Below are 21948 nucleotides of genomic sequence, written 5' to 3' on the forward strand. Positions count from 1 at the left end.
AATCTCATACCAGATATATTAATTGATACATCTATGCAACACCATATTTTAATTTAAAAAATTGTAAAATCTAAATAATCATAGTAAACTTGAATACTTTTAAACCAGTGAGCGGCAGTGACCCAGAATTCATATAATAAGGGATGACTATAATTATTAAAAAATAAAAACATATTAAATATTAATATTATATATTTATTTATTTTGTTGGTATATATATAAAAATAACTAAAAATTAAAGTTAATTTAAACATACATTGTTTATTACTTATTGTAGACTTAATATATAATATTTTGTTTGGTTTTTTTTATATAAGTTATAAGCAATAAAATATATTTTGTTCGTAGGTACATATTTAAGTAAAAAAGAAAATCACAGATTACAAAAAAAATTAAAAACAATGATGATTGAAAAATATACAACAGTAATGTAAAAATATGTTTGTTAGTACATTTTGAAAAAAATCCCAAATACATGATATAAAGAAACCTGATAAACATTCATCAGTGTTATTAGTTTTGTTCAGAAAACCACATTATAATTATCGATTTGTTAATGTAATTAAAAAAAAATTATAATAAATGTATTAGTAAACATAAGGATTTTGATAACTTAATTTAGTGTTTGTATTATATTTAATTTAGATTCAACAGAAACTGAAAATCAAAAAAAATTTTCAAAGATCACTGTTGAATTATTTTTTTTTGGATTCAAGTTGTTTGATCCTAGCAGCCTTGACAGATCGCGGAGATTCTAAATATCGTCTTTTTGTGCTGCAATTACAAATTATTTTTGTTTTATAATAAAATTTAATTTAATATTAAACAATTTAAATATGTATCTCACCTAGAACCAAAAATTCTATTGTTTTTTGTAATTGGAGTATGAGTAGGTTGTAATGGACGGGAAGAAGTGCGTTTCACGGGTGTATTTTGTGCACGCAGAGGCACTAAATTGTTTAAAAAATTTGACCAATAGTCGGGTGACAATTTCAGCATTTCCTCAACAACCTATTTATATAAATAAAACAAAAAACATTTATAATTATTAAGATAGGTATATGTCTAGTATAAAATATACATTCAGTGTTTTATTCTTACTTTATTACTCAATTCACAATCAAAATACAGGTTTTCAGATACTTCACTAGAATAACCAACGATTGTTGGACCAAATACTCGAGCTAAATTTCCAACAGGCATTTTGCAATCAGGTGTTGCAGCAACTCTAAATAATTTAGATTAAATAAAGTATATAAATATAAATTGAATCTAACACAAAATGTCATACTTTTGTAAATGCAGCATTATGTATGCAAGTGTATTACGATTAGGAGGTGGTAATAATGATATGGCTTGGTATAATCTGTGTTCAGTTTCATCTTTTGAATTTCTGACAGCATCCGTAAAAGTTTTCCAATCATAGTGGGGAATTAATGGATCATCAAGAGTTCTCAAGAAATCTTTTAAGCAACCACACACCACATGTATATCGACATCGGACAAATTAGGTACTCCTTTACGGAATTTTTCCTTCAGTGCTTTTACATCTTTCTCTGAGCCAGGTATCCTGTATAGTCCAACAGTATCAAATCCTCTTTGTTCAATTTCATTCACACAGTGGATGACCAATGCAGGTATCATTGGACGGCCATTAACCATTGGCGAATAATCAGCTATTCGCCCCTATTAATAGTATTCACATAAATAAAATATTTACTAAAAATGTATAAAAATATATAACACAGTGTAATTATGGGCTAATATTTGTATACAAAATAGAACAATTATTCATGTATTGTTGTAGTTTTAGTACATACATATCTCACCACTGATTTGAATATTTAAAATATATTTTTTCAAAAAATTATATGAATTAAAATAATTTTAAACCAAATATTTTCAACAATGTATAATTTTTATACACTGAATACAAGATTATTAATAATAACTATCCAATTATAAAAAACTTACGCCATTTTTGCTTGGTGTACTCTTTACAGGAATACACGGTAAAGGAATTTTATCTTTGTGTTCCAAATGCGCTGTTGCTTTGCAGTCTAAGCATTTCACCACAACACGATTGAATTTAACTCTATAACATGTTTTTTTCTTTTTAATAAACAGTGTTGAGAATATTTTTCAGATATATTAATACTAATAACAAATTACTTTTTTCCACATGGACCACATATTTCTGGAATGATGACGCTTTTTTGAGTAAAATTGTGAGCTCTATTGTTTAATTTATTAAGTGCTGAACTTGAATGTATTGTGTTAGGTATATTTTGATTATTTTCATTACCATATGGATCAGAGTCAAACGAGTCTAAAGAGTCTAAAATAGTCAAATTTAAGATTAATTAATAATTTTTATTGTAAATGAATGTGACTATTTGTATTTGTATTTGTATTTTTTTTATAGATATCTTACCAGATATAGGTGGTGCACTGGGTGTTGGAAAAATGTTAGATGGTTTGGTTTCAATGACAGATTTTGCACTGATGTTTCTTGTGAAAGGCTGCATTGTAACAGTAGTAGTGGCAACGATTTGAGTTGAGGTTGTTGTAGTTGTCTGCAAACCAAAAATATTACTTGTAAATAATCAATTTATTACATTAAATATTAATTAAATATCAAATAGATTTTACCTCAATTTCCTTTCTCATTTCATTGGGGTTTAAAAGACCTGATGTTCTTTTTCTTTTTACAGTACCAAATACTTCAGGTTCCCAGCGATCTACAGCATCTTCAAAATTTTTATCGGAATCCAAACTATCTTCTACCCTTGAGTAACTTATGTCTGATAATACTGATTCTGGAATATACAACTTAAAATGAAGCAATTGTAAATTATTATTATTATTATTATTATTATTATATTACCAGTTGTATCTTGACGTGGTATTTGATCAAATCTTTCTGCTTCACATTGAAATACTGGAGAACCAGTTCGATTTATGTTGGCATTATTAGCGCTATTAAATAGTCTATAGAAATTATCGAGTTTCTGGGCCTAATTAGAGTTTTAATAAAAATAAACATTACATTAATTCATAAAAAGCTTTTAACCATAACATTTTACCATATTATCTCGTTCAACTTCAGCATGTCTCTTTTCTTTATTAGCTTCATCCAATAATCGATTGGAACTTTTAAGATTATGCATAAGACGTTCACACTCAATACGCATTTCTTGTAGTTTTTTCTTCATTATTTCTTTATCATTTCCATGATCTTTAAACTGTACACTGAGTACATCCAATGAGATGATTTTGGCTTTATAGTCTATGAAAATATTTATACATAAAAATTATTATATCTATGGATACATTCTGGCTGATGGACAAATTTGTCCTGAAAACCAATTTTAGTGAGATAAATACTCCTATGTCTCCTCGGTCTTTTCTATTTCAATGCTTTAAAGTTATATAGAACAATAAGATAGTATGCAACTGTCCACTAATAATTTAATTAGTTATATTTTTGTATTTTTACATTATTAAATAAATACACATTTGTGTTAATTATGTACCTCTTTCCACAGTTGTGTCCAATAAAGCCAACACGTGTCTGAAATGTTCATCATATTTCATGGCTAATGATAATCGTTCCATTGTATTTGAAGGAAAAGAACTTTCTGAAAATACAATTTTTTTTATAAGTATAAAAAATAATCTTTTAAGTAGTTATTGGTCATTATTTTTTATATAGATGTTTTAGTTATGACCGATGATACTAAATCAAGTATCTATCATTATAAGCTGGGAATTACTTTTCCGAGTTATCGCAAAATATAAATGATATAAAAATATGGATTACGATAAGTAAGCGAGTAAAAACTAATAATAGAAAATAGGTCTTACGAGATATTTTATTTGTATTGTGTTCAGACATTGATAACAAAATATTTGATCCGTTATTGTTTTAAGTATTAAGTACATAATATACATTACACAGTGCTTGGATAAGAAAAAAACAGTTAAAGAAATGCAAGAATGTCTATTATTTAATTACAATTCTCATTCCAAAGGTTTAGTATTTTATTTGAAATTTATTATATAAAATAAATATTAATCGTAACAGTAAATACTCAAGGTTTTTTGAATATCATTAAATATATTGTTTTATTTAATTTAACGTAACATTTAATTTAAAAAAAAAGTCAGTTTAAAATATTGATTTTATTATTTTATAAAATAATATTTTAAAGAAAATAATGTGGTTAATTGCAGTGGCGAATTATGAAACTTGATTGCATTAGAGCCTATAGGCAAGCGCACATATAAAAATATTTTGTTCCGGTGGGGTGGGATGGAGGTAAGGTTGTACAATTTCATACTTATATAACAAGAAGTTTACTGACAGAAATTAATTTTACTCTATTAAATCATAATATATATACTAATTTTTCTGAAATTACAGTGTGAGGGGTTAAACCCCTTAACAACCCTGCCTAAAAAGGTAGGACCTTCTCACATGTAGAAATTAAATTATTAAATAGTAATGCTACAGAATTATTTTTTTGTATTTTAAATCAAATTATGTTCAACATAGATACAGTTTAAATATAAAAAAAAAAAATGTTTGATGTTTTTTTAATGCAATGATAAAGGTCTTGTGGCCCGGTTTAAATACATCTGTTGCTTTTGAAAATCAAAGATACTGAACAGTAAAATCATAACTTGTTTCAAATTGTATTACAATATACAATAACCATTATTATTCAACATAAAAATTGATTGACATAATAGCAAAACGGTTTATCCCATTGTTATTAATTTTACAATATTTAAACCAGTTACTTAGAAAAATAATATACTTTGCACAAATTTAAAATATTGAAAGTAAATATTTGATAGGCAACAATATACAATATTTTTTTTTAAATAAATTGTATAATACTTCAAATTCGACATACATAGAATTGTAGTATTGCTACTCGGAAGTATGTGGAACATAGTTTTGCTTTGTTAAGTAGGTACGCGTAGTGATAGGCAAAAATAATAAACTTATTTGTAACGTCATTGTAGGACAGCATTACAATTTTTTTTTACGAGAATCACATTTCAATAGTTTTCCATTATAAGTTTTGATTGTTGCTCAAATTAGAACGCATAACATGCATTTTAAAAATACCCTGAACTTTAAAAATTCTGTCCTAATAATATATTCTTAAGGTGTTTTAAATACTTTTCCTCGCCATTAAAACCACAAACAAGTTATTAAAATAACAATATTATGTAGAACATTAAGATTATACATTATTATTTACAATATTCATCGTCTCAAAATCGTAAACAAAATATATTTTTTTTCAAATAAATAAGAAGTTTTATTTCTAAAACGACAAATGGATTACACAATACATTTGTTCTTTAATCTGTTTTTTTTAACTGATATGGAAAGAAAATTTTCAATCTTGATACGTCATAATAGAACAAATAGTTTACTATCTGTAATTATTTAAGTTTAGAGTGGAATTAATAAATAACATTCTTGTGTAGATAAAATTATTTTACCATCACTCCATTCCTTTTGTTAAAACAATTAAATAATTTAATATTATTATAAAAATATATAGCAATATATTATTTAATATTTAATAATCAAGCTTAATATTTTTTAGGACAATTTTTAAGTATAACAAAAATAAATAATATCTGTCGATTTAATTATATTTCTATTTAGAACAGATAACATGTAAAATATACAATTTAAATACCAACATTTATCCTTTGAAAATAACAATGAGATACCTATAATGAGTGAATAAATATAAAAGTGATTTCTATGAAATTTAAAATAAATAATTAATATTAACAGTAATTTTTTAACGATTTATGAGATCAATTTTAAATATGAATGATTAAGAAACTCCGAGGTAATGGTTGCTTAAATATCTATACTATTTTTTAATAATTTATAGAATCAAAATATGAAATGCGTAGAAGAGTAATACAAATGACATGCTATATTTTGCTGTTTCACACTGGGGCACAAGTTTAAAGCTCGTGCAAGGCACATAGTAGTACCGAAATTATGATCGATAATATTGTTTGAATGCGTCTAAGGAGAACAACCCTCGGAATAAGACAATTTCTAAAGCACACTGATAATTTCTACCGTGATTTGTTTAAAATATTTAGTTTTAATAAGACAAATTATTATTAGAAAAATAATAACTATTTAACACGATATACATTTTTTTTCAATAGAATTGTGTTGACGTATTAATTGTGTTGAATTTGATCTACAACCATCATCTTTATTGTTTTTTTTTTTAAATATGAAAATTTAAAAAGTTGTACACTTGTACAAAATAATATGGTCTACAAATATCCTAGTAAATGCAAAGTAAGTACAAGTATTATATTTTAATATGTAATACCTATTTTAGTAATATTGTTTTAAATTTTTCATCGATAGTAGAAACATAAGATGAGTGCTAAAATATCATTAAATTGATAAAAAATTAAATTAACTATCTAAAGACTTTATTAGTGAATGCCAATAATGTTTTTGTTATACTAAATAAATCGTTTTTTTTCCACCGAGTATAAAATTGCGCATGCGTGATTTGCTTTTCAGTCTGCAGGCTCTAGATTTGAATCGATTCGTTTTTTTATTGTTCGACAACATTAGGTAGATAGATCCTCAGATCGTTATTCAGTAACAGGAGACCAATACAACTAATTCATATTTAATAAGCTAAGATCACCATCTATCAAAAATGTGAGTAACAATTTTTTTAAATTATAATATTAATTATACAAAAATGCTGGTATTTTTTTTATTTCAAAAATATTTAGTCATGCATTTTATTTTTATTTTTGTATACTTAAATGTAAACATGTATTATAATTTCACATGTTGATGATATTAGATTGATTATCCGAAAAAAATTGGTTTAACTTTAAACAAATTATGTAAGACTATTTTATACATTTTAGAGGGAATTAAAATATCAAATAATATTTTTCTACAGCATACCTAATTCAACTCTTATATTATTAAAAATTTCTAATTTTTTTTTATGTGGATTTTATAAAATATTGTTTAAATGTATGTATTATTAAAAGTTTAAATGTTGTAAAATATTTGAAGTTATACATGTTCCATGTACGTAGTTACTTACCAAATACATAGAAATGTTACTTTTGTAGATTTACATATTTTGTTAACGTTATTAATTATGTATAGTTAATCTATTTTCAATAAAAATTAACAGGAATATATTGCAAATAATATTTTAACTTATTCATATTAAATAAGAATATTTTGTTATAATAAATGTTTCTTAGAAAATTTTAATATCATAATAATGTATATTAACTAAGAATTATTATGGTTTACTTCCCGTTTACCTACTAATAAATAATGTTATTTGATAGTATTATTTAAGTATCAAACCAAAAGATTCTATTACCAACATTAATACTTAATTAAATTACTATTTTTAAATATTATTTACGATGTCATTATGACTTAACAATAACAATTTATGGAATGTACATTGTATACATAACACAAATATATGATTCTTGTATAATTAGAATATTATTCAATTTTATCAAAACGCTTTGTATTGTAACCATATAATAATATATCTATATTTATCTAATGCTAATTATTTTTTACAGTTTGTGTTAGTTTTTATAATGTCTATATTATTGTCACACTATAACAGTTGTAAATGGTTAAACAATATAATCGATTACTAAATCTGTATACTACAGAGAGCGATATAGAACTATAGAAGTATAAAACTAGTACATATTATTTTATTACAAGTAATAAAATAAGAAAAATCAGGACAAGATAGAAAATTGGAATAATACCTAATTGTTGGAATACTTTTATTTTGTGCACGTAGTATTTGACTGCAAATCACTCCAAAACAATGACAAATATCTAAAAAAAAAAAAAAAACAGAAATATCACGTCAGGTGTAAAACCCGAACACCGTAACTAATAGGTTAATAGCAACAGTAGAATGACCCTCTTGCATCTATATACAAAATAAATCACTGCTCTTTCAGGGCCTTGAACTTGATAGTTTTCAACAACATTAAGCCAGACAAGCCAGTTAAAATGAATCTAAACACACTTTGTGAATACAATTTTTGTAAATATACGATATAGAACTGTATTTTTTTATAAAGAATATAATATAGGTTGTAGGCACACGTTGAATTTTAATTATTATTACTTATTAGTAATTTTTAGTCAATAGGTATAATTTTTAAAATTATAAATAGGTGTTATTGTAGGAAAGTTTAATATTTATTTTATGGTATTTGATCAAAACTATAGTTTAAGTCCTAAAATTATAATTAACATTCTACAAATATTATTATAGTCGTTATTAACAAAAAATTTTACAAGTTTATAACTTTTTTTTTATCAATTTTTACCTATTACTCACCTTATTGTCCTAATTAATATGCTGTTTCGATTAAAATATTATTTAATTATTTTGTAGGTTAAGGTACGGTAAATTCTACTTGTATAAAGCTTTATATAATTGTTATTATACCAACATTAAGAAAGAACATTTGTAGTGGGTTTTCAATATTTATTATTACACAAATAAATAATTAAATGTCCATAATTTTGATTATGAAAATGATATTTTTCGCACCTATGTTATTATTAAGCCTATATTTTCACGCTTTTAAAAACTACATAGGACTATATAGTTTAAAATCCGAAACATATAAAAAAAATTAACGGAATGATACTCAATTTTGGAAGGAACGAATTCCTTTTTTTAGATACAAAGCGTCCAAATAATTATTAATAGTAGGTACCTAATGACTATTAAAACCTCAAAATATGCATATTTGTGCACTAAAATTGTTAGTAATTTTATTAACGTACATTAATTTCATGGAAATATAATTTATTATTATTATTATTTTGTATCATTTAAAAAAATATATATATAACATCATATATTTAAAATGTGAATAAATTTTAAATTTTTAAGGAGGATATTCCTCTACTGGTCACACTGATGTTTGTCTGTTATATATTTAGTATTTACGTATTATCTATAATTTATTTTTATCATCATTTATATCAAATGCATATTGCATAGACATAAGGACATATTAGACATATGCTTAATGATTACAAACTTGTTTTTAACTTTTGTAATTTGTCACTCGTCTGCTAGTTTCCTCTGACTGCTATTTACGATACTCAGAATTAACATTGTATTGTTAAATTGTGTTAGTTTGAGATGATTTTGAAAACTTTAAAATCTCACTTTTTAAAAAAAAATACAATTGGAATAAATAAACGTTGCTTATGGCAATGGATTGATGACACATTCAACCGGCAAGTGTCTTTACTTTAAATTAAATGACAGAGATATAGTATTTTAGTTCATTTTAATTAGTTATGTTATAATTGTTATTTTTAAAAAAAAAGTTTGGACGACGATCGTATCAAGGAAATTGGCCCAAACTTGGCATGTGCTGAGTGGCTTATGAAAAATGGTGCACAAGTCAGGTGGAAAGGTTGTAAAGAATTTGTCAGCCATTACAATTGTTTACCTAGTATAACATCATATAACCGCGGACAATTTCTGATTGAACAAATTTATGCTGGAAAAGAAGCTTCAATTTCACATATAGGATTTTGTTATTTTGGTAGATTCCTCAATTACAATAATACAAAATTTAATTTTAGCTGTTATTTTAATGACATATAAATGTTAATTTTATAGAAAACTGTAAAAATATTTCTAAGATTGAATTTGTTGGATGCAACACAATTGATAATGAAGCATTAAGTAAACTTAATATCTTAAAAGATTACTTGACAAATTTGAAAATTAATGGCTGTTTAAATGTTTCTGACCAAGGAATAATGGCATTGGAACAACTTCAGTAAAAATACAATTAATTTATTTGATAAAATGTATATAACTTGTTAATTTAAATTTACAGGGCATTAAAGTATTTGGAATTGAAAAATTTACAATTTTTAATTGAACCAGAAGCTACAATTCATCATTTGAAAACAAAGCTGCCTGAATGCAATATACAATATTTTAATGAATGATAACGATAAAAAGAAACCAATTCTACTTAACTATTTTCACTTTTATTAATTATCATATGACTGATATTTTACTGTGAAATATATTTAGATTACTAATAATAACAAATATTTTAATATCTTATAAAAAATTAAATAAAAATTTGAAAATACTTTAAAATGTATTTATTTTATCACCTAAACTAAGTTACAATCAGACACGTATACTGGCATACATTTAATTTGTTAATATACAATTATTTTAAATAAAAAATATATTTTTATTTTTTATTTTAAGCACAATGGCTGGTAATTAGGTGGTAAAAAGACAAGAAACTGACTAATAGGTACCATTTTGTACACATTTATACATATTGTTACAATGTTAATTGTAATTAAAACAATTAATTGATATTTCAATAAGAACCAATACATATTTTTTTGTGTATAAATAATGCATTCACGTTTAGAAGCAACCAGGATGATCGACTTCTGCACATGGGCTTAATATTTTTCTAGTACCTATATATATATATATTACTAATGGTTGATAAGTTAGGGGAAACACTTATGTATAACTTGCGCGCTGTTAATAAAAATGTGTAACTAGTAATAATAACATATTATAATTTTTATAAAGATATTAAACATCACAGAAAAGCCAAATTGCTTATTTATTTGAGAAGCATTTAATTTAATTAGCATAAGAGTATATATGCTAATATTAAAAATGATAAAATATTTAAAATTAAAAGTAAATAGGTACTTTATTTTATAAACCGATGGATCATGAATAATTTATATAGAGTTAAATTTTTAAAATGAGTTGAATTGGGTTTTTAGAAAATGAGTGTTATAATTTTAAAATCTTAAAATGTTAGAAATAAACTACATCTTTTCATAAATAATTTAATAAAATAAATTTAGATTATATTTTTTGGTTAATATTGTTAAGAAATTATTACTTATACTATTGACCTAGGATTTATTTGACTCTAATATGATTTTAATATTACTATATTAACATAATTTATACTAAATTATTAAACTTTCCAACAACTATATATTTAAACTAAATATTTTTCTTTTTTGTTATTATAGGAACATCATGAGACATAAATTAATTAGTTCAAGATGGAAATGTATGATTATTATTTCAAGTATTTTCTTAACATTAAATACTATGGTATTTGGAGGTGAGATAAAGTTATTATTTTGTAAAATGAATATTAGTTATGTAAATATATAATTTAAAAAATGGTAGTGTAGATATTTTGGTTTTGAGCTGATTAATCTCTTTGAGTTTAATTCAAACTCAAATTTAATTGTTATATCTACATTATATTGGATATTTATAAAGAATTATTCAAATGATTGTCAAATTCTCTGTGCCAAATTATGTGAAGTAAAAGCTATTATAAAAGTATTATTTAATATCTAAATTGTTTTCATATAGTCATAAATAGCACATAAAAATATTATATAGAATATAGAAATACAAAACTTAAAGTTCCTAACAGTGTTTAATATTGGTTGCCTGTTATAATTATTAATAGGAATTTTTGTCCAATAAAATTGCTAAAGTATTATCTTGGTTTTAATGATTTAGTACAACTGTTTGGTAATTGTATGTTTTATTAATAATTATTTCACACGATAAATAAATGATACAATTAAGAACAAAAAAAAAAAAGGCAAAAGATGTTTAAATACTAATTTATTATTGTATTTCTAATTAATGTGTTATTATAATTTCAGTGCCATTAAGTATGTCATATTCAAATCAAGAAAATATTAGGAATGAACATATTGCACACGGAAAAGAGTATAATAAAAAGCTAGTTGACTCTAGCTGTATAGTCAATGGTTCAAAGTATGGAGAAGGTGAATATACACCAGGAGCAGGTCCATGTGAGGAATGTATTTGTCATCCACCAAATGTTGTATGTTCAATGATGAAATGTCCAATAAATACTGGTTGCATTACAATTCAATTACCAAATAAATGCTGTCCTAAGTACAAATGTGGTATTTAATGATTTTGTTGACATTTAGTGTTAAAATTAAAATTGTATATTAGAATAACAAAACATATTTGTTTTGTTAAATAGATTGTGAACATAAAGGTAAACAGTATAATAATGGAGAAAAAATTAATAAATCTGACGAATCTGCTTGTAGAGTATGTTTTTGCAATGGTGGAGAAATAGTATGCACTTCTATTGTATGTTATACTAGAAATGATTGCCAAGGATATTATTTACCAGGAGATTGTTGTCCTAAATATGATAATTGCTCTTCAACTTTAATAGGTATATATGTATGGATATTCTATTTAATAAAAACATATTTAATAAGATAATTTTTTTTTAGAACAAAAACAAAAAGAATCAATGACTTCTAAGAAATCAAATGGCAGACAAATTTATAATTGGTCACATACTACAGAACTAAATTTTAACGAGGATGGTATTTGGAAAAGGGATACAGAAAAAAGTCAAAATCAAGAATTGACTACAGTTCCAAATTTTTTGACAACAACGCCTATAACATTTTATGACTCAAAAAAAATAACTAGGGACATGAATACATCATTACCTTATTTCAAAGAATTAGATGCTTCAACAGCAATTTCAATACTAGATACAAATTTTACATTTGACAAACCAGATATTGAAGTTAATAATTTAGTAACAGTGGGTGATATTAATGAAAGTTTAAAAACTTCATTTTTAGGTTTTGAAATCGATAATTTTACAACACATGAAGAAACCACCGATACTAGTTTTATAACAAACAATAAAACTTCCGAAATTATACTACAATTTGAAGAATTATTTGATACTACAACAGATATTGATAATTCGGTAATAATAACAGATCAAAATGGTACTGAAACTATTATAGGATTGACAGAAGAACCAATAACTGAAGAAATTATTAATTTAGTACCTAGAACAAGTAGTACACAAGTTGAAATTTTTAATCCAAACGATTTAATGTTAGATACAGAAAAATCAATGATTGAACTTTCTACTGTAGCATCTGAAATAGATATAACAACTGAGATGGATTATGAAGAGTCGAGGGAAGCAACAACACCAAGAGCACCTGATAAATCAACAATTGGTACACCTCATAAATTAGTTATGGACACACTTCAAAAAACTATCGAGGATGAAATAAATACAGAAAATACATTTACAGATTTAGAAGATACCACAGATATGTTTGGACCAAACTTTGGATATAAAACACAAACAAATCAAATTTCCTTTGATTCAAATTCAGATAATACACAAATAAAAAAAAATACCTATACAACATTTTTACCAACCATATTAACAACCTTAAAAAATACGAAAGAAATAACCACTGAATATCCCCAAAATGAATTATTCAATCAATCATTTAACAATTCAAATATCAAAAATATTAAACATAATATTAAAGAAAATATATCTATTAATACAAATAAATCAACTGAAATGTACAATGATACTAGTTTTCTTGAATTAGAAACAAAAAATACTACTTCATGTATAAATAGTAGTTGTACCAATTCTTCAAAATTAAACGATGAACTATTCGACTCTCAATTAGAGCCAACTTCAACCACTCCTTTTATTATTGAAACAAAATTATTACCAATTAAAGACTCTCTACGTTCAGTAATTAGAAAAATTACATACCCTAAAGAATATCCTGATGAATTTGAAACAATTCAAAATGGACCATCTTTAACTATAACAAAAAGAACATACACAAGCATTCCAGACATAGTTTATACAACAACAACAATGGTTACCTTGCCCACTTTAGAATTAATTTATAAAGCTGATAAAGAAATTGAAAAATATTTATCTGAAATTCAATCGACAACTATTAAACCAAGTAACAATTTACGCCCGCTTCGAAATATATCATTTTTAAATCCAGCTTAAAACTAGTTTAATATCTAGAACAGTTTTATAACGGCATTAAGTTGTTTGGAATCTATGAATACCTACTCACTTTCTCACTGGTGATTTGAATTATTTTATTTACCAGTGCAAATATAAGTGTCTATGGATCTAAAACTGTTTTAATGCTATGATGTAATCATTCTAACTGTAAATCTTCTTCATTATAAATGTATATTATGAATAATATTTATTGTTCTTAAAATATATTTTAGTATAAACTGTATGAACTACTTATTAGGTAAAAATATATCTACCATAGATGAATCATGTATAGATAATTTATTCTATTACTAGGGGCTGGTGAAACTCGATTCCGGTATGTAGAATATTATATTATGTTATACAGTGTTTATGCTGTGTAACCTACATAGTAAAAAAAATATACCATAAAAGTATACAACTAATTTTTTTTAAATACATTTTAGTTGTATTTATAAATTATTGAATTTAATAGAGCCAAAAATAACATTGACATGTATATATTAAAATAAACGAAAAGGAAAAAATCAGTAGGTAAAATAACAATAAAACATTATTATTTTTTGGTAAACATACACTAAAACATATGAGTAAAATTTGATTTACTAAAATTATATTTTTATATTATGTGTGGTATTATTAAACAGGTGTTAGGTTAGGTAACATTCTTTTTTTAAAAATAAAATTTAATAGAATTATATAATAGGTAAGTCAAATTACCTAGTATGTAATTATGTAATTAGGTAGTATACGAATATAAGTTGTAAATTTGTAAATAAATATTTGGCAAGTATTAATTAGCTATAAATCAGATATACCATATTCTTATAAATAAAAAAAGTTAACCTATCTAATTATTAATATATTTTATGCTACTTTCCAATTAACTTAATCTTTAATATGAACTGAATAAAAGGATTTTCATTATAATATTAAGTTAGGTATTGTTAATAGTTATAATGCTATGAATACTTTCTTGGTAAATATTTTAAACTAAATGAGATAATAAGATTATAATTATATTACGTTGAAGTATAATAAACTTTATAAAATGTCATAATATATATTTTTTAATGACTGTATGCTTAATATAATAATATTCTAATAATGATTTTATGATTTACTTACTTGTTTTTAATATAATTGATATATCCTGTGATTTGGAAAGAGTACAATATAGACAACGAATATACGAAGCTAATGATTCATTATGGACGTTAACATCGTAGTCAATAAAAAGAGTAAACAAAAATAGGTACAAGCGAGTTTGAAAAATTGATAAAAACAGCTCACAAGGAAAAACACCAAAACTTGAACAATTAATGTTTACCGGAGTAAAGAGATGATATCCTTAATTAATTACTAAAATGAGTAAAATGTATATGATTGATCTTGCTGATTAATGTTTAATACAAAACACATTAAATTTCTAAATACTGAAATTAGCGGAATTATTAACTACAACGTAAACAATGATGAATGAATAAATCAAAATATACACTATACAGCCGTTCGCCCGTGATAACCGAATTGCTAGTTTTGAAAAGTAACCGTCCGAACAGCCAGCGTGACCAACCTAATATATATATTATGGTAAATTTATCGTGCGTGAAAATCAGTATTGACTATCTTATGTCACCAATCATAGACATAGGTAATAGATGATAAATTATATTGTGTATGGCATAGAGTAATATTACTATATGGTCTATGACCTATCCATGGGTACCAATGGTACTCTGTTCTATAATCTAGTATCTACCCGCTTACCGTGCTGACTGCTGAATATAATAAGGCTATGCTATTAGTTATGTAATAAAATAAAATATGTATTAAATCTTTATTATTTTTGTCTACAGTCTATACTAAGCTTAGATCATATACGATCTATATACGATCGTAAATGATAAAATTATTTTATTATGCGATCGTATACGATCTAAGATACTAGGTTTGTTCCACGCAAAGCTGGTTTAAGAATTTGAGTTGATATACGTCTTTAACCGTGAATATGGACCGATGCCCTTGTTCCAACGGGCGTTAAACATTATAATGCTAACCGAAGAATTGCGCAGTAGAGTTTTGACATTCCAATACACATACAGAATATACGGTTATACACCAAAAACGCAAACTCAAACTGTTGTCTATCAGTAGTCACTTGACACTTCGTTGAGGTTGCTTCACTCGACATTAGACCAGTTTAGAATTGGTTTCCGACAGTCAAAACGATCTGCGGATTCGAATGAGGATATCTGGATGTGGGACTCATGAACTATGAGGTTGGAAATGCTGTTGCCTGTTACATGCATAAACGGGCTCGAGCAGAGTTCAGAGTCTATGAATCATGATCTGTCCATATTAGCGCATGCGCAGTTATTTAATCATATATCAGTGAAGACTACAAATAAGTAGTTCCAAGTCCAAACTCTTAAAGTTATAGTGTATATTGTATAATAAGTGAGTATTGTACTATTGTTAGTGGCGGACAATAATGATTCATCCCAGGAAAACTATATTTTTTCTAATTTGTAGAATACCTACTCATCTGTTTAATTAATAAGAGCAGAATATAATATTGTGTTAATTTAAAAAAAATGTATATTTATTTTTTTAAGAATACCTGAGTATTCCTGAGTATGAATACCTGAGTAATTCCATCACTGGTTGGCCTCCCTTCTCTTGTTATTTCAAAGTTAAAATATACATAAATTATCAAATTTACTTATTGTGCTATGTAATCCAGATTATAAATATTCTTTTTATGTATAAAAAAAGAATACCTACCTTATATTTGGTTTTGACACATAATTGTGGTATATTTCAACAGCGTAACCATAACGTGTCACTAGAATTTTTTGATGTTCATATTAGATTCTAAGCAGAGTGATGAATGTATTGAATAACAATCAAGACAATCAACTATCAAGTATATTTGTTTTTGTGTATTCATACACGCTTGGCGCTTCATAGTAAAAACAATGCTTTAATCTTAAACTTTTCAGGTGGATTTTAATAAACAATTGAATATTTAGTACTTTTAAAAGGTGCAAAACCAGTTTTTATAAAATCAATTTTTTTTATTTCAATTCACAAATAATTATCCCTCTAAACATGCAGGAAGGTAATGGAGACTTCCAATTTTCATAAAATATTTATATTAGTACTTATTTAATAGTTGTGAAATAACTTTAAAAATATTTTTATTTGATCACTTATGTTTGAAAATTGTATGCCATATCACGACATATTTATCTATTAGAAAATAGAAAAAGATTAGTTTAAAACTTAAAATAAGCACATTATTATGAGTGATTGAACTTCAAATTTTGATATCGGATGACGGATATTCAAACATATATAATAATAATTAATAATGATTTAATTCTAACTTAATTATCGATATTTTATGTATAATATCAATTAATATATTTATAATCTCTATTAAAATATTTGTGTAGGTATTATTTGATTATCATAAAATATAGATAAGAAAGTATTTATTTATATTTTGATTTTGACATACCTAATCAGTCATCATAATGTGCCTAGGTACTTGTTTAAAGTTAATAATTAATTAATTCAATAAAAAAAGCTATTAATTACAATTTTTGCCTAAGACTTATTAAGAACAATTTTAACAATTTAAAAAGGTATAAAGCTTACTTTAATATGCTTAGGTACTTATAACTTATAAAATATAAATATAAATACTACAAAATTAATCAATTTTATTAAAATTATTTAGGAATTTGGTCATTGTGGTAGTAATCATTTTTTTTATTTTGTTATGCGACTTTATTAATATATATAATATATGAATATGATATATATATATATATACTATATACTAGGTAGCCGGTAAATACTGGTTACTATATTATAGTCTATAATATACTTATGTTTTGTATTTTTGCATTTGTTTTAGATCGTGGGTATTTATAGGATTTAACATATTAGATACAAATTGAAATAACAGTACCTATAGCTGTTTTCTCTTTTAGATGATTTATTTCTAATGCTTCAACTTAGGTAAGTAAACTAGCGAGCTAAATTAATATTTTCTTTTTACAATAATTGATACTTATAAATTATCAACAAGTCGTGCGCACAACGATCAAATTGCTATATTTTTTGTGTTATTTTTAGAAACTATTATTTTGCCAATAAAAGATGTTTTTTATATTTTTAATAATATTTTAATGCATCAAATATTAATATTTAAAACACCTCATGTTGTTTGGAAACTTGCACCGAACAAAATTAAATGAATATCCACTGACACTGACACGTGCGTATTATGTTTAATGAAAGGTTTTTCATAAATTATCCTGGAGAAAGTAATTCAATTCGCTACTGACAGTACTCCCACTTGAGTACTCGCATCACACGATTTGTTTGTCTTCTTATAAAACACTGCGTTCTTTCGTTATATTGTGACTCCTGAGTCAACACATCGAAGTTAACAACCGTTCTACTAACTCAGGTAAGCTATATTTACTTATTTTATTTTAAAAGATAATTTTAATATTTAACAACAATAAACAATGGCGATTGTTAGGTTTAAAATAAATTTAATATTGTTAATTTATTCAAATATTTTTGTAATTATACATTTAATTGAAATTCAAACAGCCATTAGTTAATTTATCAGCAAACATAATTTTATACTTGTTTAAAAATTACAAAGAAATTATTTTAAACATAAGACATGACTGAGAATGAACGATTGAAGTTTATATTATAAGAAAATCAATATTGATTAAAAAAAAATTAAAAAAATAATTTACATTTTATTAAATAGTTAAAATATTGAGATAATTTACAGATAAATGTTATTGATTGATATACTTTACTAATAGACTATTATATGTATGATTACATTATGTTTTTTTAAAAAAAAATTTGTTTTATAAATTGAATACTCGTATTTTGCACATCGGCTAATTTAAGTGTAAGGGAAAAGCAAACAATCGTAATAATTTTTATTTACTTAATAATTTTACAAAATTATTTAAATTTATAATAATTATTATTTTAAAAAATATATTATTTTTTTATGTATACTTGAACCTTAATAGTAAGCATATGTAACACTTATATTGTAATAGGTTATTGTTTTTAAAGTACCTATCGTAAATTATGTAGACTTGTATAATAATAATGTTTTTGAATTTTAATGAGCCATCATAAATATTGTTTTGTGTTGGATAATATTTTACTGATTGGAGATTACTTAGGAAGATGTCACTCCAAATATCGCGTTCACATCCGATTTTGTGTTCTTTATTTTTTTTAATAATAGAGTGAATTGACGTATTATAAAATTTAAAGGTATGAACATTATGTATGTTTGTATCTACGTTATTTTAATTTTAATTTAAGTTATGAGCATTTTTTAAATTGAAACATTTTATGTAATCGTAACTTGTTTAAAAATTAAATTGTCATAAAAACCAATGTAAAAACGTAGATATTATTCTTTCCTTTAAGTTTAGAGAATTAAAGATATAATAGTGATATTCGCTTTAATATTAAAACTAACAACACAAAATTTGTTAAAATTTAGCAAATTTGCTATGTTGTACTTTAGTCTCTACTATATGGATAATTCCTACAGTATTGTATGATTTGTATGTTTCAATATTTGTAAGACATTGACAACATATGCAGTGGCCAGGGGGTGAGATATTTTTTATAATATAATATAGAGTGTTCCGCGAGGATTTACCCATTGCGATATCTCCTGAAATAATGGAGATATCATAATTCTGGTTTTTTAATAAGATTCATAGGAACAAGAACTACAAATATTTCATGTTTTAATTTATTTTTATGTTTTGGTAAAAAAGTTAAAAAATGTGTTTTTTTTATTTAATTATTTAAAAAAAAATTGAAAATAGCCATTTTGTAGAGTTTTTTTTTCTGAAAATATTGACGTTTTAACATTTTAATTTCATCAATTTCCTGATTTTTAATATTTTTTCTAGTTCCGAAAAAAACTGCGAATTATACGATAGTGCCATAGTGGTATTATTGTATCAAACATATGGCCCGCGTGCTCGTACGGTTGGCGAACGGGTTTCAGTGTGGTTCGAAATAAATGTCATATTTTATTTCTTAACTAGAAAAAATATTAAAAATCAGGAAATTGATGAAATTAAAATGTTAAAACGTCAAAATTTTCAGAAAAAATCTACAAAATGGCTATCTTCAATTTTTTTTAAAATAATTAAATAAAAAAATACATTTCTTAACTTTTTTACCAAAAAATAAAAATTAATTAAAACATGAGATATTTGTAGTTCTTGTTCCTATGAATCTTATTAAAAAACCAAAATTATGATATCTCTATTATTTCAGGAGATATCGCAATTGGTAAATCCTTACCGGACACTCTGTATATATAAATATATAATATAGTAGTATAGTCATAATAATCTGAAATTGCGTCAGTCTGGTATCCTAAGTAATTCGGCATATTTTTATCTCATCTCACTATAATTTTATTTTTAGATGATAAAGTTGGAATTTCAACAAAAATTATAACCTTGTTAGTGATAATAATTATACTTACCAAATAAATTGGATGACCTTTTCATGATTACTTATCGATAAAATTGATAAATGTGTCTACTTAATTTGGGCTGAAGGTAAATTTGATTTTAGATTTCGTCATTGAAATATTTATTTTTCTAGAATTTTTAGATTATAAAATATATATATATAGTCATATAGGGAGTGTTTAAGATGTATGTATAATATACAATTATGTATTCTGTATAGTAGGTAATAGTATTACCTACATTTATTGATATTAATATATTATACATGATATACCTATCAATTATAATAATTGTATTTATAAGCATTAAGCATGTTGGGTCATGGCATAACGAGTTTTTTAAATATGTTTTTCCCCCACTAGAACTATGCATTCATTTATGACCGTTGTGGTTTTGGGCACATGCATGATGGCTGTGTGCCTGGCAATGCCTCAAGGCTCTAAAGATGGAGCTATTTTCACAAACGAAGCCATCAGGCAAGCTCAAAGTACACATCTTATACCGCAAAATGCTCAAATTCAAAAGGTTCAAGAAGGTGTAGAGTTGGTTGCATACGAGTCGATACCTGGCTCACAGGCCATCAACCTGTTCGAGATCCTCGGCGACCACGTGCCTCCAGAGGTGGTTAGCAATCTGCAAACTCAAGTTGATCAAGTTGGAAAACAGTGAAAACATGATAATATAATTTAATTTGGTCTATACATAATATTATTTAGTTTGTCTTCCTAAAATAAGTCTGAGTAACTTGTGTCAACCGCAGTCCGAATAATAATGTTTTTATATTTTCTAATATTTTTCAACGTTGAAATCTATTACATATTATGCATTTACGTGATACGATTCTTATATCTTATGCAATATTGTTATCGATTAATTTTTAACAGAGAAAGTGTTTATTTTTTGACGGAAGTGCTTTCACCCACTGTTTCATTATTATTAATATTTTTTTTTTGACAAATACTTATACATATATACATTATTTATATTAACTTTCTATGCATGGATAATCATTATTTAATGTCAGTACTTATATGCCTTAAAGATATTACAAACAATAAACATGATCTGTTATAATCAATTTATGTAGATAACACTATATACGAATATACTATTAAACCGTGTTTATGTATATTTACCAATATATATTTTATTACAAAATATTTCAATTAAAAGAATAAATGTGTATAATTTATTTTAATAATTTAAATTCTTATTTATTTATCTATTGTTCCAGGATTCTAGCTTAAAAAATACTTCTGATAAATTGTTTGGATATCTGTTTGTTATCTGTAAATGTGTCGTATGTACTTATACTCCTAAATATATAACAATACATAAGTACTTAATACAAACCACGGAGAATCCAATGAATTTTGTTGTTAAGGTG

The 21948-nt window shown here is 24.8% G+C and overlaps 4 protein-coding genes across 5 annotated transcripts; 3 read left to right on the forward strand and 1 right to left on the reverse strand.

Annotated features, from left to right (window-relative positions):
• Positions 1 to 347: 347 nt before the first annotated feature.
• On the reverse strand, positions 348 to 15475 carry LOC113550431 (rac GTPase-activating protein 1-like). Of its 2 annotated transcripts, XM_026952252.1 has the most exons (13): positions 15124 to 15475; positions 7843 to 7915; positions 3537 to 3641; positions 3087 to 3289; positions 2888 to 3017; positions 2653 to 2819; positions 2435 to 2576; positions 2173 to 2338; positions 1975 to 2095; positions 1292 to 1686; positions 1102 to 1228; positions 848 to 1011; positions 348 to 774 (listed from the first exon to the last, which is right to left on the reverse strand). In XM_026952252.1, the coding sequence occupies exons 3-13, from the start codon at positions 3616 to 3618 to the stop codon at positions 696 to 698; spliced, it is 1776 nt and encodes a 591-aa protein (XP_026808053.1). In that variant the 5' UTR covers positions 3619 to 3641; positions 7843 to 7915; positions 15124 to 15475; the 3' UTR covers positions 348 to 695. The 2 variants fall into 2 exon arrangements, with proteins under 2 accessions (XP_026808053.1, XP_026808052.1); XM_026952251.1 differs by lacking the exon at positions 7843 to 7915.
• On the forward strand, positions 6593 to 14239 carry LOC113550430. Its single transcript, XM_026952250.1, has 5 exons — positions 6593 to 6736; positions 11153 to 11247; positions 11810 to 12079; positions 12163 to 12363; positions 12425 to 14239. Coding segments are annotated over exons 1-5 (2139 nt in total). The 5' UTR covers positions 6593 to 6734; the 3' UTR covers positions 13996 to 14239.
• On the forward strand, positions 9122 to 10156 carry LOC113550434 (ATP synthase subunit s, mitochondrial-like). The gene is made up of 4 exons (XM_026952255.1): positions 9122 to 9346; positions 9440 to 9660; positions 9738 to 9900; positions 9961 to 10156. The coding sequence occupies exons 1-4, from the start codon at positions 9249 to 9251 to the stop codon at positions 10073 to 10075; spliced, it is 597 nt and encodes a 198-aa protein (XP_026808056.1). The 5' UTR covers positions 9122 to 9248; the 3' UTR covers positions 10076 to 10156.
• A 2856-nt stretch (positions 15476 to 18331) lies between the features above and the next one.
• On the forward strand, positions 18332 to 21697 carry LOC113561148. Its single transcript, XM_026967388.1, has 2 exons — positions 18332 to 18481; positions 20924 to 21697. The coding sequence occupies exon 2, from the start codon at positions 20928 to 20930 to the stop codon at positions 21228 to 21230; it is 303 nt and encodes a 100-aa protein (XP_026823189.1). The 5' UTR covers positions 18332 to 18481; positions 20924 to 20927; the 3' UTR covers positions 21231 to 21697.
• Positions 21698 to 21948: the final 251 nt, after the last annotated feature.

This window comes from Rhopalosiphum maidis, chromosome 4, assembly GCF_003676215.2.
Source record: "Rhopalosiphum maidis isolate BTI-1 chromosome 4, ASM367621v3, whole genome shotgun sequence".
Classification (NCBI taxonomy): Eukaryota; Metazoa; Arthropoda; class Insecta; order Hemiptera; family Aphididae; genus Rhopalosiphum; species Rhopalosiphum maidis.